Genomic DNA, 16135 nt, shown 5'->3' on the forward strand with positions numbered 1-16135 from the left:
ACCCAGGGTGGGATCAAACTGGTAACCCTCCAACTGCTCTTACCTGCTGGTCCAATGTCGGCGTGTATGTGGTTTGCAGAAGACCGTCGTGGGGGGCCGTTCATTCTGAGTGCTCTGGAGGATGCAAAGAAGACACTGGATAAAGCCTACATGTACTCACGAGTAGAGTAAGTGAGCAGGACTCATTTCACACTGCACTGCGTGTGTGTTCAAGTGTGTGTGTGTGTGTGTGTGAGTGTGCAGGAGTGTGTATGCCTGTGTGTGTGTGTGCATGTGTATTCTCCCTCCTAGTGAAGACCAATTGTGTTGCAGTCCATTACTCCATTCCTCACTCTGTCTGTCTGTCCTTGGCAGAAGTCTGTCCCGTGCGCAGAAGAGCTCAGCTTGCCCTGCAGATTTTCTGCGCCTGCTGAGGCAGCCGGCCCGGGACACTCGCTCAGCCGTGCGGGCTGCAGACTACATGGACTACACCCTGAGACTGATCCAACAGAGAGCTCACCACCTGCACAAGCACTCTGTCAATGCTACAGGTCTGAGACACACACACACACACACACTCATCCACACACTCACACACACACACACACACACACACACACTCTGATCCTGATCCAACAGAGAGCTCACCACCTGCACAAGCACTCTGTCAATGCTACAGGTCTGAGACATACACACAAACAGACTTATGCTAGCGGCTGATCATCATTGCCGAAGATTCCTTGGAGTGATTGATGGGGGTTGAGGCTGCCGCTGCCATCGGAGGGGACTGTGGAGCCCAATCCTGCACCCACAAGTCCTGCTGCAGCTGGGGAATGTGAGGGCTGAGTCGGGTACATTCAGAGATGCAGGACAGAGGAACCAAGCGCAGACTAAGGGATAAGGAGAATACGACAAGCTTCATTAAGTACAGCCACAACAAGATGAAATCAGGTAGTCAGTCCAGACAGGGTAGAGGAACAAAAATGCACAATCCAAGAATACAGAATTTAAAAAGCCAGGCAGGGGTCGACATCAAGGAAACCAAGAGCAGAGCTGAGCAGAATGCAATTCCTTTCGGTTTGTCGGAGGGGGCCAACACTTTGTCTTCTCTGGGTCCATCTCGATTTGGCCTCGGGAGAACACAAAGCCAAGAAACTGGAACAGCAGGTGAAATGAATGTCACATATGCATATTGTCTCTTGTCACACCCTTAATTGCTAACATTTCGATAGCAATTATATGGTGAGAGGGGACACCCTTGTTTTACACCCCTTGCTAGTTCAAAAACCCTACTAAGATGGCCATTATTAATAATTCTGTATTTAGTATTACTATACATAACTTTAGCCCATTTTATTAATTAAAAAAAACTCCAGACATTTATAAATAAAATCCAATTTTACCCTATCAAATGCCTTTTCAAAGTCTCCAATTTCTTAAAAAGATAGGGTCCTTATATTGTCCACCTAGGTATTTTATTACATCGTAGAAAACATGATATACTTTGATAGGAATTCCATCCAGGCCAGGTGATTTTCCGTGTTTGAATGAATTACTGTTAACAGTTCATCTTCCTTAATTAAGCCTTCACATGACATACACTGAGAGGAAGACAGCTTATTATAACCTTTTGGAAAAAACCTTTTACAGTGTTCCTCACACAAATAAACTGGAGGTGACTGGAAGGAATATATTTATTAGCATGTAGCATGTGTTAGTGGCCCTTTATTCAATCAGTTCTTCTATTTCTTTTTGCCTAGTTGAGTATTGTCAACTTTTCTATTTCTGCTATTAATAATTTTTATTTAGTCTGATCTTATTTTTAAAAAAATCGGAATATTGAATAGTGTGACGCCGGAGAGCTCATTTAAAAGTATCCCAAACAATTAGTGGGTCAGCAGATTTAAAGTTGTGAAAGAAAAAGTCACTTATACATTTTTTTGTTATTTATATATACACAGTATCCTTCAGAAGGCTCTGATTAAATTTCCAGTAGCCATGCCCATAGGGTGGTTCTGTAGTCATAAGGTTCATAACAATAATGTGGTGATCAGACTTCATTCTCCCTCCAATTAACACTTTTTTAAAAACATTCGGAACAAGAGAAAAAAAAATGAATACTGGCTTGTCTTCTCCATGTAAAGGCTCTTTATCTGGGTTTTTTAATCCCCAGATATCAACCAGGTCTACTGTGCTCATAATATTTGATATCTCTTTGTATGAATTTGAGTGATTATTGGCAGAATGATTACCTTTTCTAGTTATTTTGAACTGCAATATAGTTCCCAACGATGATGGTTTAATGTATTTTATTTAGCAAATTTTAAATTATTAACTAATATACTTTGAAAAAGAGGGTCATCATTATTTGGTCCATAGATGTTAATAATATAAATTATTTTCTCATTCACCTCTATATTAAAGGTACAATACGTAATTTCGGACTCCTAACGGTCAAGAGAGGAATTGCAACAACAAACGACCTCAGACCACAACACTGTTTTAAGCTTCCCGCAGTCTATGAATATGATAAATCGCTATTATACAGTTCAGTGTTCTCATGCACTGTTTTGGAAAGCTGACACTGACAAACACAACAGCCTGGCGTATTTTCGTAGTGTTCTCGTAAGAAAATGTTGGACTTTGGTGTGCTAAACACTATTTATATGTTTTAGCTAACCAACTATATTGTGAGCAAGCAAGTTATTTGATTGCGTAACTAGCTGGCTATAGGCTACAACGAAGATATGATAGTCCACCACAAACGACGCAACTGTAACTTACAGTTTGAGAGAAATAAAGGTTTAGCTAAACACGGATTATTGAACACGTAAAGAGATCAAATGAATGTGTAGCTACCCAAATTGCACTCCAGACAAGCGATCATTGAAACTCTTTATACTCTTGCTTATCTAGTTTAAAAAAAACCTATACCAAGCTATTCGCTTTTACTAGTTCCCGAATTTACAAATATTCACCTGAAGCACAACGCTTGTGCAAACCCGACTATATTTTATCGTAAGTGGATATTTGTAAATTTGTTAAGCTAACTACAGCTAATTTGCTTGTTGCTACCGATAAAAAACTGGTACGGTTTTAAAATGAGATAATAGTCTTCGGTAGGATAACAAGCTATAGTATACAGAATTTCAGTGATCGCTTGTCTGGAGTGCAATTTGGACAGCTACAGGAGAATAAGGCTCCAGGCAATTGGCTGTGGCAGAACCAATTTTCAACCAATGGGCTTGAGTTGTTGTGCAGCTGTAAGATGTTATGATACAGAGCGACAGAGTAACAATGATTTAACACAACAATCTTACCTTTAAGTATGAGCTATCTTCCTCCTGTATCAACTTTAGCCTCAATAACCTTAAATAAAAATAGAATCATAACTCCCCTTGCCTACTCCCACCCTTCACCTTCCTCCCCACACTATATGTCCGAGCCTGAAAAGCTACATCCCCACCAAAACCATCTGACTACACCTGGAAGCACGCTTCCTCTAGCCCACCGAGTATCTTCAGGTAATGACAGCATGGAGATGCAAAGTGCAGCTATTCTGCATTCACACAGCCCTACGGCAGCTATTCTGTTATTATGTCTTGAGTATTCTGGACTGTGTCAAAGCAAGGCCACAGCTCAAATAGTAGTTTATAAACACAAGTACCCAAAAAAAATATAAATAAAGAATAATAATAATAATAATAATAATAATAATAATAATAATAATAATAATAATAAAATAAATTATATTAAAATAATATTCCATGTAGCCATATGGTATTGCAATGGACCTATTCTATCGATAAGGATCTTGGCGAGAACATTCAATTCAATTAAATTCAATTTTATTTCTATTGCACTTTTTACAAAGGGCCTTTGTTGCAAAGCAGCTTTACAGAGAAAGCGGGCTCACTGACTCCCAGGGAGGAGTCGGGGATGTTAAGTGAGTGGGTTTTCACTGCAAATCTGACTCCATGCAGTCATTGGTCCAGAAGAAGGTGTATCCTTCCACAAGTTCTGTGAGGTGTGGGCATGCAAAGCAGCAATCCCTATGCTATATTGTCCAAGCTCAGGTGCAACAAGGGCAGTGTGTCTGTGGGGTCGAGCAATATCATCTCTGCCTAATCACCAGAGGGCTTGCTTTTGTTATAAGTGATGGCCAGCATGAGGAGTGGATTGGATGTGAAGGGAGGGGTGCACAGTCCCTGCCTCCAACCGCCATTGTTCCAGTGGCAAGAGAAGAACCTTCTCATGGAAGAAGTTTTGGGGAGATTCCAGGTTTTGGTGTTTCGTTCATGTGCCCCCTTGCCTTGAGGGCTAGGTGATTCCCTTAGGGTAACCCTTTGGCTAGTGGGGGGGGGGGGGGTGCTTATTGGCACCTGCTTATTGGCACCTATGGATGCCGACTGGTAACAGCCAGCTCTGAAAACACAAACACACATGCAGAGATGTCTCATTCCCACAAGCCCATAAGCTCACAGAATCTCTCTCTCTCTCTCTCTAAGATTTGCTCACTCCTGATGAACTGAACACCATCGCCCGTGAGACTGGCTGTTCAGCCCGAGTCCAGCCTATCTCCTGCCGCTTCATCCCAGAGGTCAACAAGTACCGAACTGCCACTAGCATCTGCAACAACCTGTGAGTGAGACCTCCATTCACATCCCCTGAAGGACACCAAAACTTGATTGGTTGACTATCTTGAGGTACAGCCTGTAGCAATGTAGATGCATGAAATAGAAATGCACTTCATTATAGGAGAAAGAGTGAATATTATCTTTGGAGAAAGTGAAAATCTTGGAATTTCAGGGTGACATTGGCTCAGGCGGTAAGAGCAGTCCTCTGGCAGTTGGAGGGTTGCCGGTTTGATCCCACCCTGGGTGTGTCGAAGTGTCCCTGAGCAAGACACCATCCTTCCATCCATCCATCATCACCCGCTTATCCGGAGTCGGGTCGCGGTGGCAGTAGGCAAAGCCGGGTATTCCAGGCGTCCCTCTCCCCAGCAACGCATTCTAGCTCCTCCTGGGGGATCCCGAGGCGTTCCCTGGCCAGGACAGATATATAATCTCTCCAGCGGGCTCTGAGTCTCCCTTGGGGTCTCCGCCCAGTTGGACGAGCCCGGAAAACCTCCAAAGGGAGGCGCCCGGGAGGCATCCTGATCAGATGCCCGAACCACCTCAATTGGCTCCTTTTGACGCGAAGGAGCAGCGGCTCTACTCCGAGCTCCCTCCGGATGTCCGAGCTCCTCACCCTATCTCTAAGGCTGAGCCCGGCTACCCTACGGAGGAAGCTCATATCGGCCGCTTGTATACGCGATCTCGTTCTTTCGGTCACTACCCAAAGCTTGTGACCATAGGTGAGGGTTGAGACGTAGATTGACCAGTAAATCGAGAGCTTCGCCTTCCGGCTCAGCTCCCTCTTCACCACAACGGTCCGGTGCAACGCCCGCATTACTGCTGACGCTGCACCGATCCGCCTGTCGATCTCACGCTCCCTTCTACCCTCACTCGTGAACAAGACCCCGAGATACTTGAACTCCTTCACCTGGGGCAAAGACTCGTTCCCAACCCGGAGGGAGCAATCCACAGTTTTCCGGCAGAGAACCATGGCCTCGGACTTGGAGGTGCTGACTCTCATCCCGGCCGCTTCAAACCGCTCCAGTGCGTGCTGGAGGTCACGGTCCGATGAAGCCAGCAGAACCACATCATCCGCAAAAAGCAGAGATGCGATTCTGAGGTCACCAAACCGGACACTCTCCTCACCTCGGCTGCGCCTTGAGATCCTGTCCATGAATACCACAAACAGGACCGGTGACAAGGGGCAACCTTGGCGGAGTCCAACACCCACAGGAAACGTGCTTGACTTTGTGCCGAGAATGCGGACACAGCTCTCACTTTGGTTATACAGGGACCTGATGGCTCGTAACAACGGCCCCGGTACCCCATACTCCCGCAGTACACCCCACAGGGTTCCCCGGGGGACACGGTCGAAAGCCTTCTCCAAGTCCACAAAGCACATGTGGACTGGATGGGCAAACTCCCATGACCCCGCCAGCAACCCTGCCAAGGTAAAGAGCTGATCCACTGTTCCACGGCCAGGACGGAAGCCACATTGCTCCTCCTGAATCCGAGGATCGACCGTCAGTCGGAGCCTCCTTTCCAGCACCCTAGAGTAAGCTTTCCCAGGGAGGCTGAAGAGTGTGATACCCCGGTAATTGGAGCACACCCTCCGGTCCCCCTTCTTGAAAATGGGGACCACCACCCTGGTCTGCCACTCTACAGGTACTGTCCCCGACCTCCACGCGACACTGAAGAGGCGTGTCAGCCAAGACAGCCCAACAATGTCCAGAGCCTTCAGCATCTCAGGGCGAATCTCATCTACACCCGGCGACTTGCCACTGAGGAGCTTTTTGACTACCTCAGCAACTTCCGCCAGGGATATAGATGCAGATTCCCCCAAGTCTTTGGGCTCTGCCTCTTCCACAGAGGACGTGTTGTTAGGGTTCATGAGCTCCTTGAAGTGCTCTTTCCACCGCCCGACAATATCCCCAGTCCGGGTCAGCAGTTCTCCTCCCCTGCTGAAAACAGCCTGAGACAAGCCCTGCTTTCCCTTTCTGAGTCGTCGGACTCAGACTTCCTCGAGGCCAACCGAAAGTCCTCTTCAGAGCAAGACACCCAACCCCCAAATGCTCCTGATGAGCTGGTTGGTGCTTTGCATGGCAGCCAATCGCTGTTGGTGTATGAATTGGTGAATGAGAAGCATCAATTGTAATAGTTAACCCTATAATGCAACCTTCTAAACCCATACACCCTATACAACTGAACCAGCTATTACCAGTGAGTGCAAGGGAGCAGCAGTCATTTAATCTGTGGAGGAGCTCTGTGGTTTATTGGTTTCATCTTGTTTACACCTCTGCAATTCCAGGAGAAACCCTCGTTTCGGAGCCTCCAACACCCCCTTCACTCGCTGGCTGCCAGCTGACTATGAGGATGGGATCTCCCAGCCCAGGGGATGGGACAAAAGAAGACGCTACAATGGATTCTTACTCCCCCTGGTACTCATTATGTAATCACGACCACCACAAACATCTTGATGAGACATGAAAAAGCATCCAGATACAACAGCAAAGCTTGCTGTGGATTACCTTCACACTCATTTATTTCCTTTCTCTTTTCTTCCCTCTTTTACTCTCTATATCCCCTGCTTTCTCTTTTTCATCTCTGTTCTCTCTCTCTGTCGTTCCCCAGGTCAGACAGGTCTCCAACATGATTCTGGCCAGGTCTAATGTTGATAGTGACCGGAGATACACCCACCTGCTGCCCATCTTTGGCCAGTGGGTTGACCATGACCTGACCTTCACCCCCACGTCTCCCAGCCTCCGCTCCTTCAGCAGCGGCGTTGACTGTGATGAGAGCTGTGAGCAGGCCCATCCCTGCTTCCCCATTCCGGTCAGTGCTTCTCTCCTTTTATTCTTCTGCCCCCCTTTTCTTACCAATCTTTAACACCTATCCTGTCTAATGGGTACAGAAATCTCTATCAAACACACATTATTGAGAAGTGTGATCGTCAGACCCATTCCCCTTCCCTCTGTCTTCCCATCAGATCCCGAGCCAGGACCCCCGCTTCGGCTTGAACTCAAAAAGCTGCCTCCCGTTCCTCCGCTCTGCCCCGGCGTGTGTGACGGGGAACAGGGGCATCCCGTTCGGGGCGAAGAATGTGCGGCAGCAGATCAACTCCCTGACGGCCTTCCTGGATGCGGGGCAGGTGTATGGCTCTGAGAGCATGCTGGCGCGTGAGCTGCGTAATCTCACCCATGACCAGGGCCTGCTGCGCATCAACCAGAGGTTCACTGACCGAGGGAGAGAGCTCCTACCCTTCTCTACCCTGAAGTTAAACCTGTGCCCCAACCCCTTGAACAGCTGCAGCTCCTCTAGACTGGAAGAGGTGCCCAGCTTCATAGCTGGTGAGGACCAGCAGAGTCGCCCTCTGTCTGTGGAGAAGGGTAGTGGACACAGTTTATAACAAGAGGTTTCAAATATCAGGCAGGAGACAGTTTTAGGCTAATTACATTCATACATTTTTTTAAACTTCAGTTCCATTTAGGCAGCTGGATATATACTGAAGTAATTGTGGTTAAATAACTGGCACTAGGGTACTATGGCAGTGCCCCCCTGGGAAACAAACCTGCAACATTTTGGTTACAAACACAACCATTATTTTGTACTGGCACACACAAAGTCATTTACATTGCAGATCAGTTGTATTTAACCATCTGGGAGGTTATTTTCTTCTGAAAGTCTCCTGCTCTGTAAATATCTCTCGTGTTGTAAGTCAGTGGATGTGGAGGTGTTCTGGAGCCCTAGGGAAGGCTGCTAAGGCCTCCATTTTGTGCTCTCTTCCAGGTGACGCCCGTGTGGACGAGAACATTGGGCTCACCGCTCTGCACACACTGTTCCTGCGAGATCATAACCGCCTGGCGCGTGCCCTGAGCCAGCTCAACCCTCACTGGAGCAGCGACACGCTCTACCAGGAAGCACGCAAGATCATGGGGGGCTACCATCAGGTAACAACACCACCAGGCGGCCAGAGGGATGGGCCCCAGAGTCACTGTGAGATTAGCTCACTGTCTAAGCCTTGTCCATTCACCTCAGATTTCCACTCAGAAGTTGCCGACTATATGATCTCTCTCTTAAGCTAGGCATAGTTTTCAAATGCAAACCTGGTTTGAAAGTTGGTTGATTTGACATATTTGAGTCGCAACTGTCCTCTGCACAAAGAAAAAGATCACATTCCTACATTCAGAAATAAGTTATTTGACAGAGATTAAAGTCAATGCAAATGACCTCATTCTGCTTCAAAGGGTTAATAACTGTCCTTCTTGACCACCTACCCACCCCTCAAACCCCCTTCCAGGTGTTGATATTTCGGGACTACTTGAAAACCATCGTTGGACCCAAATACTTTTCTTTCTATCTTGCCAAATACCCTGGCTACAATGACAAGGTGGACCCCAGCATTGCCAATGTTTTCGCCACGGCTGCCTTCCGCTTTGGCCACCTTACCGTCCAGCCCTTCATGTTCCGTCTGGACGAGAACTACAGGGAACACCCTGAGTTCCCCAGTGTGCCGCTGCACAAGGCGCTCTTCACACCCTGGAGGGTGGTGTTTGAAGGTGCAGGAGAGCTGCTTGTCTCTTTAGAGACATATAGCACTATGTGCTGGAGATAGATAATACTGTAAGGGATAATTAAAATCCTGTTTAAATAAGCTTTCGGGGGGTAATGGTGCCTGATGGGGAAGTTCCTGTGTATGGGACACATTTTGGGGGTGCCCCTTGTACACACCCAGCTAAGTCATCTCTCCCTCTCCATTCAGGTGGGATCGACCCCCTGATTCGGGGACTGGTGGGCCGCCCCGCCAAGCTCCACACGCAGGATCACATGATGGTGGAGGCGCTCCGTGACAGGCTGTTCCAGTTTAGAATCCGCGTGGCGCAGGACCTGGGCGCTCTGAACATGCAGCGCGGTCGGGACCACGGCATCCCGGGTGAGGAGCATTACCAGCCCCACCGGGCCCCCACCAAGCCCCCACCGGGCCCCCACTGGGCCCACACCAATGACCAGTGCTTTGATGCAAATTGCTCAATCAAGAGCTATCAAAACTAATTTTGCAAATATAATAAAGACTGTAGGTGGGGTTGAATAATTGTGGGCATTGTAGAAATGATAACTCCACGAAACGGAAACTTTGAACATACCCTGAATAGACAAAATGATGGCAATATGTAAAGACACATGAAATGCATAAGATTTATGTGTGGGCCTTGCTCACAAAAAAAAGAAAATAAATCACTTTTTCTGTGGAATTGATGAGTAAGATGAGTTTCTGTAATAGAGGGAGCATGGGGACAGAGAAGCATGCTCAATGCAATGTCTGACATAATTGCTCTTTCTATTTTGTGTTTTGTCTTGTTCTGCACATTTTAGCACTTTTCTCAGTGTGCCTGTACTAGCCTGTGCATTGACACATTTTTCTCATAGCCTATATAACAAAACCGCAATAATTTAGAAATAATAATATGAAAACGGTTCAGTTGTGTTGTGTTATTTAAAGAAAATAGCTGTGCAACATTTTGTTTCACCATCTTTATGAAATGTGGCCAGTGTGTGTGTAGAAATCAATGCCATGCTGGACAAGGGCGTGGCAGTTCTAGGTAGGAAAAAAGCACCAGCCTTTCTTGTGTTAATCTCTTGTCTGTCCCTGTACTCACTCCAGGATACAATGCATGGCGCAGACTATGTGGCCTGTCTCAGCCACGGAACTTGCCGGAACTGACGCGGGTTTTGAGAAACTTCCCTTTGGCTCGCCGGCTGCTGCAGCTGTACGGGACCCCACACAATATCGACGTGTGGCTGGGGGGGCTCGCCGAGCCCCTCGTCCCCGGGGGACGTGTGGGGCCCCTCTTCGCCTGCCTCATTACCGCCCAGTTTCACAAGATCCGCCAGGGAGACCGGTGAGCTTTTCTTATTTCATTTTGGATTTGATTGTGTGATGGCTGCTGGGTGTTATGGGCTGCTGGGTGTTATGGAGTGGTCCATTTTGACTGCAGCCTTGTTCATTGAGTCAATGTAGTTGTGCAGGGTTATCAGCAGTGTCAGTAAAGTGTCCCTGATCCCCATCTCAGGTTGTGGTGGGAGAATGAGGGTGTGTTCACCAGTAGACAGAGGGCTTCTCTGGCCAGCGTCTCTTTGGCCCGTATCATCTGTGACAACACGGGCATCATGGACGTCCCCCCCGACCCCTTCCTCTACCGCCCCCAAGGGCTCGAACACGCCAGCTGCAGCACCATTCCTGCCTTCGACCTCTCGCCCTGGATCGACACACACAAGTCGCACACTGGCCTGAACAAGACAAAAACAAAGAAATCTAAAATTGAATAAACATCAATATATTACACGCACTCACACACACACACACACACACACACACCCATAACCTCTCCCCCTTACGTGCTATCGTGCACACCTTTTTTTGTGATCAAATGTTTATTATTTTGTCAAAAGATTACACCTTTCAAGTAATCTGGAAGATATTTTACCAATGACATTTTCAGTGTAATTTGTCATCTGTACCAGATTATATTTCCTAAGTATTCTACCCAATACTGTTGGTACTGGCCTTGAGCTCTGCTGCTCAGGTGATGTGAATTAACTGTGAAATCAACTGCTCTATTTCATTAATTGAATACAGAGTTGCAGAGACAATGAAATCTCTCAATGTTTCTTCCATTAATCATACAATAGGTGTCTAGCAGTTCAAATCTACTTTGGGTCAGTGAGATCTGGATACTGTATGTCATGGTGTCACCTAAAATGTATGTCATCAAAAGCTACAAGAGTTGGAAGAACAAAACTATTTCCACAAAGACTAGAGATGAGCCCATAAAACATCCCATAATATCATTGTCATGGTGGGAGGTAATTCCCGTGGTGCCCGCCAGAGGGCCTAGGATAATTGTTGACACCTGTTCCTCCTTTGCGCCAGGGGAATTATCTCCCAGCTGAGTATTTAAGGCCAATTCCTACCAGCCTTCGGTGCTTTTGTGTACTGTTTGCTCTACTCAAAGCCGGTAATGCACACGATAGACTCTGGTCTGTTAAGAGTCAGGTACTGTGCAGGTGTGTGTTTGCTAAGCCATACTATCTAAAAGAGAAAAAGGTAAGGAAGGCGTTCGGTTTTGTTGTATAGGACACCAACGCCTTCCCTAAGGGTTTTCTATTTTGTTTGGGGCTCGTGTGAGCCGATGGTAGAGGGACGGTGTCCCCGGTTATTGTATTTTTGTTTGTGTTTATTCCTGAGCTGCGCCTCATGGTTTTTTGTTTCATGCCTAGCTGTTTTTCGCTAGGTTGTATTTTTATTTCTGAACTCTCAGTTGGTAATCCTCAGTGCTCGCCTTTCAAACACTAATACTGGTTGGAACACTCGCCCTGATTTCAGAGGGTTGTTTTATTTTTCTCAGCCGTTTTGTGGGCTCCATTTCTGTTTCCTTATTAAGAATCGCCTTCGGGTTTGTTTTCGTTCCTCCCCCCTGTTTCGGGAGTAGCTTTTATTTTCTGTTCTACAAATCCCTACACTCCGCTCCTGGGATCTAGGAAAGGTTCTAATTCGGTCGCACTTGGCTCTCCGCTCAACCCCCACCTGATAATCATATGAATTGCTGACTACGGTTTGCTTGTAGAGGTTTGCTTGTAGACATACTGTCCTTGAACTACTCTACCAGAGAAATGGGAAGGAAATATTCAGTGTTCTTTCAAACATCAAGCTCCAAGGTATCAAATGAGCCTCAAACCACTCTGCTGCTGTCATATATTACAATAATTGTTTCAACTGAATATTTGTCTGGAGAAACAATGCTTGTATTATCTACTGCATATCTGGCAGTACCGTGATGGTTTGAGGCTCATTAGATACCTTGGACCCTTGATGACATAAAGCCATAAGCTAACAAATGTGTTCCATGCATGGTAATTTCAGTACCAAACTAATGTAAAACATAACTGCATTCGCATCGGGCTAACGGGGCTCTGGTTTACCTAATTTTGAAATAAAATTTTAAATGTGATGCAGATTTGTTAGAAAGCGTTAGGTTGAGTAATCCTTTTTGAAGAGCTTTTTGAACACTTTGGAGAGCTTCATAAAAACACATGTGAAGGTTCATTTTCTTTACATTTTGTATCAAAAAAGTCAGTTTTAATAGGAAAATAAGCTTTTCTGCTCATGTGCCCAGACAAACAGATATGCAGATGTTTTGTATTTGGAGAGATTTGGGGAGACTTGAGGAGATCTGGATGCAGTTTTGGGAAAACTCCTGTGGAATTTGAATGCCTGTATGTGGGGCGACATGGCTCACGCAGTAAGAGCAGTTGTCTGGCAGTCGGAGGGTTGCTGGTTCGATCCCCCGCCCGGGCTGTGTTGAAGTGTCCATGAGCAAGACACCTAACACCCAAATGCTCCTGATGAGCTGGTTGGTGCTTTGCATGGCAGCCAGTCACTGTTGGTGTGTGAGTGTGTGTATGAATGATTGAATGAGAAGCATCAATTGTACAGCGCTTTGGATAAAGGCGCTATATAAATGCCAACCATTTACCTGTTGATATTTTTACCAAATTTTGTACAGCCTATTTGAACTTGAAGGCCTAAATTGTTTTCAACATTAATCGCTATTGCCTGGTCACAGACACGGACCATTAACATTTAAATACTCATGAACAATTCATGCACAGTAGCATTAAATATTTATTTTGAATCATTTGAGAAGACGAGTAATAAGAAATTGGGCATCGTTTCCGTTTCTTGTTACATCAGAGTGAGTTAAGTTATAGGGAATTACTGCTAAATAGGCCTACAGTATGTGAAATGAAAACTGTGAAAGACGCAGGACTTGCGCGTTGAGTGAAATGCGAGAGAGCGTGTGTGAAAAGCAATAAGGAGCCGGCACGTGGGCATAATAGCGGCGGAAAGTGGCGTGTTTAAGACTCCACGGGGCTCGTGTTCCTGTTCATTATTTAGCGGGAGTCATGGTGCGTGCAGGTGTTTATGCCTGTGAGTCTGTGTGCATCTGTGTGCCTGCATGTGTTCAGGTTCATTGTCTGCATGCTCGATTGTGCGAGGTATGCACAGAATAACAGCCGATCAGCTCATTCATGTCAGTTTATTTAAGATAATCTCCAGACCTTAGAATTATAAGGTTCTAACTGACATTTTGACAAATTGTATATTTAGAATACTTTGGGATGTCTGTTATTTTGATCTATGAAGAACTGCCCTGCATTTCAGTTTTACTGCATCAGGATATGAAAGCTTTGAAGCTCAATATCTCAAAACTACTCAGAACGCAGATATAACCTTACAATTCCAGGGTCCTGATGATGAATTCACAGACTATTGGTGTGGCTACAGTGTTTTCCTGTATTTACACTTCGTGAGCACTTTATTTGGTATTTATTAGACCAGTTGTTTAGACGTATTGGCCACCCAGGCCCGAATCCTGACAGAATGAACTAGCCTCTACTAGAACCAGCGGACTCAGGGATGCGAAATCCGCAGTGTCGTCCAGCATCTGACTATGCGGTCAGATTTCATATTGGCGAAATCCACAGGTTTTGATAACAAGGCCCTGGGCAATATTTCAGTGCTATTTCAGTTCTCAGGGCTGGCCAGGCCCAGCTCCCAGTCCCGGTCAAGATCCAGCCTCCTGCTTTGCCCTGGACCCCACTTCCAGGTCTGCACAAGGCCCAGTTCTCAGCTTAGCTCCAGTCTGCAGTTCTGCCCAAAGAAGCCCCGTCTCCGGCTCTGCCTACACTCCAGGCTCCGGCCCCTTCTCAGACTCTCCTGAAGCCCCGTGCCCGTCTGAAGCCCCGCGGCTGTGCTTTCTGTTTCCCTCACTGCTCCTGTTGCCCTGATCATCCCTGTACCTCTCTGCTCTGCTTTCCCTTGTTTCCGCCCACCCTCCCTGCTCCTCCTCCCGTGGGTATCTGTTGGTGACCGCCGATGTCCGGTCATTGGGGGGCCCATTTCCCCTATAATTTTTCCCTTTTCTATGTTCTCTATTTTCACTCCAGTCCTTTTCCCTTTCTCTTTTTATTACATGTCTCCACCCTTCACTCCCTATTTGGACTACCTGTGATTCATCAATTCCTCTCACCTTTTCCTCATTTTCTGTTCCCCAGCTCCCACACCTGTTCATCATTTAGTTAATTGGTTAGTATATTTAAGTCTGCCTATTTTGTTCTTTTGTTCGTCAGTTCTGTTTCTTTGATATTGTTTGCTGTTCTGTTCTAGCCCTGTTTCTGTCCCGGTATCTGTTTGTTCTGGTCTGTTTCTGTTTACAACCCCAGCCTGGATATTTGGATTCTGTAAATACTCAAACCACCCTGTCTGGCAATAACAATCAGTCCACGGTCAAAGTCAGTTAGATTACTTCCCCATTCTGTCATTTGGGCTGAACAACAGCTGAACCTCTGGACCACATCTGCATGCTTCTATGCATTTACTTGTCGCTACCTGATTGGCTGATTAAATATTTGCATTAACAAGCTGGTGTACAGGTCTACCTAATACAATGCTCACTGAGTGCATATTTATAGATATTAAATATATTCTGATATAAATGTAGGTATGTGAGCGGTTACCATAGTTTTTGTTTCCTGAAAATAAACAAACTGTCACAAAACTGCTGCCTTCAAAGTTTTCTTAACGGCTGGCTCCCTTAAATGGAAACCTAAACCTTCATTAAATCTTCAAGGCTGTTAGTCTTGTGACGTGCGGTTTTGGTGTCACATGTCTAGACGAGTGAGAGTGCACTAAAAAGGTTTAAGTCGATGGTTTTGCTGCCTTAGCTGTCATTGTCATTGGCTGTAATCAGAGATTCCTGTCTGTTATTAATGTGAGCTGTTTTCAGAATCGTTCTGTAATTGATATTGCATCGTTTTGTCTCCACCAAAAACTGAAGAATGCAAGAGTTGCTGTTGGTGTCATAAGAGATTGGAATTACAGAAAAAAACAAAGATCACTCCAAGAAATTGCACATTCACCACGGAATATTGCACACATTCTGCACATACACTCCAAAGATACTGCACATTCTACAAACAAAATGCATATTTCCTACCCTATCCATATTTCCTGTCCTATCCGTTACCCTATATCATATACTCCATGCGCACAATCTCACATACGTTCCACACAAGTTTCCCATCGGAAAACACACCGTCCATTGCAGCTAAGAACAAGTCATCTAGTTTCTATGGTTCCGCAGCTTGATTGGCAGGGGAACCTAAGAGAATGTGTTCCCAATCAGCCTGCAGTTTGGCAACCTGCAACCTCTGTCTCTCTGGGGAACGGGCCATAGGTGCAGTCATCCCCATGAGGCTGTGAGCATGCCATTTTAATCTATAACGTGCACCGTAGACCTGGAGGCTGCCGATGTGTTATGGAGTATGGCTCGCTGTCGTCATGGAGACGCTGAATCAGTCACATGAACCCCGCCGTCTCGATCCGTTCACCTGCGCGAGCGCTCCACAGGTGTCACTCACCTGAACCTCCTTCCTCCTGACGGGACCGCTCGGGGACAGCGGACGAAGGAATTCTGCCGAAA

At 46.2% G+C, this 16135-nt stretch overlaps 1 protein-coding gene across 1 annotated transcript; it reads left to right on the plus strand.

Moving 5' to 3' along the window:
• The first annotated feature begins 54 nt into the window (after positions 1-54).
• LOC133141537 (eosinophil peroxidase-like) lies at positions 55-10919 on the plus strand. Its single transcript, XM_061262104.1, has 11 exons — positions 55-167; positions 355-530; positions 4488-4620; positions 6904-7033; positions 7227-7427; positions 7582-7942; positions 8382-8542; positions 8893-9151; positions 9355-9525; positions 10255-10492; positions 10664-10919. Exons 1-11 carry the CDS (start codon positions 55-57, stop codon positions 10917-10919), a joined length of 2199 nt encoding a protein of 732 aa, XP_061118088.1.
• Positions 10920-16135: the final 5216 nt, after the last annotated feature.

The sequence above is a fragment of the Conger conger genome, chromosome 12 (assembly GCF_963514075.1).
Source record: "Conger conger chromosome 12, fConCon1.1, whole genome shotgun sequence".
Taxonomy (NCBI): Eukaryota; Metazoa; Chordata; class Actinopteri; order Anguilliformes; family Congridae; genus Conger; species Conger conger.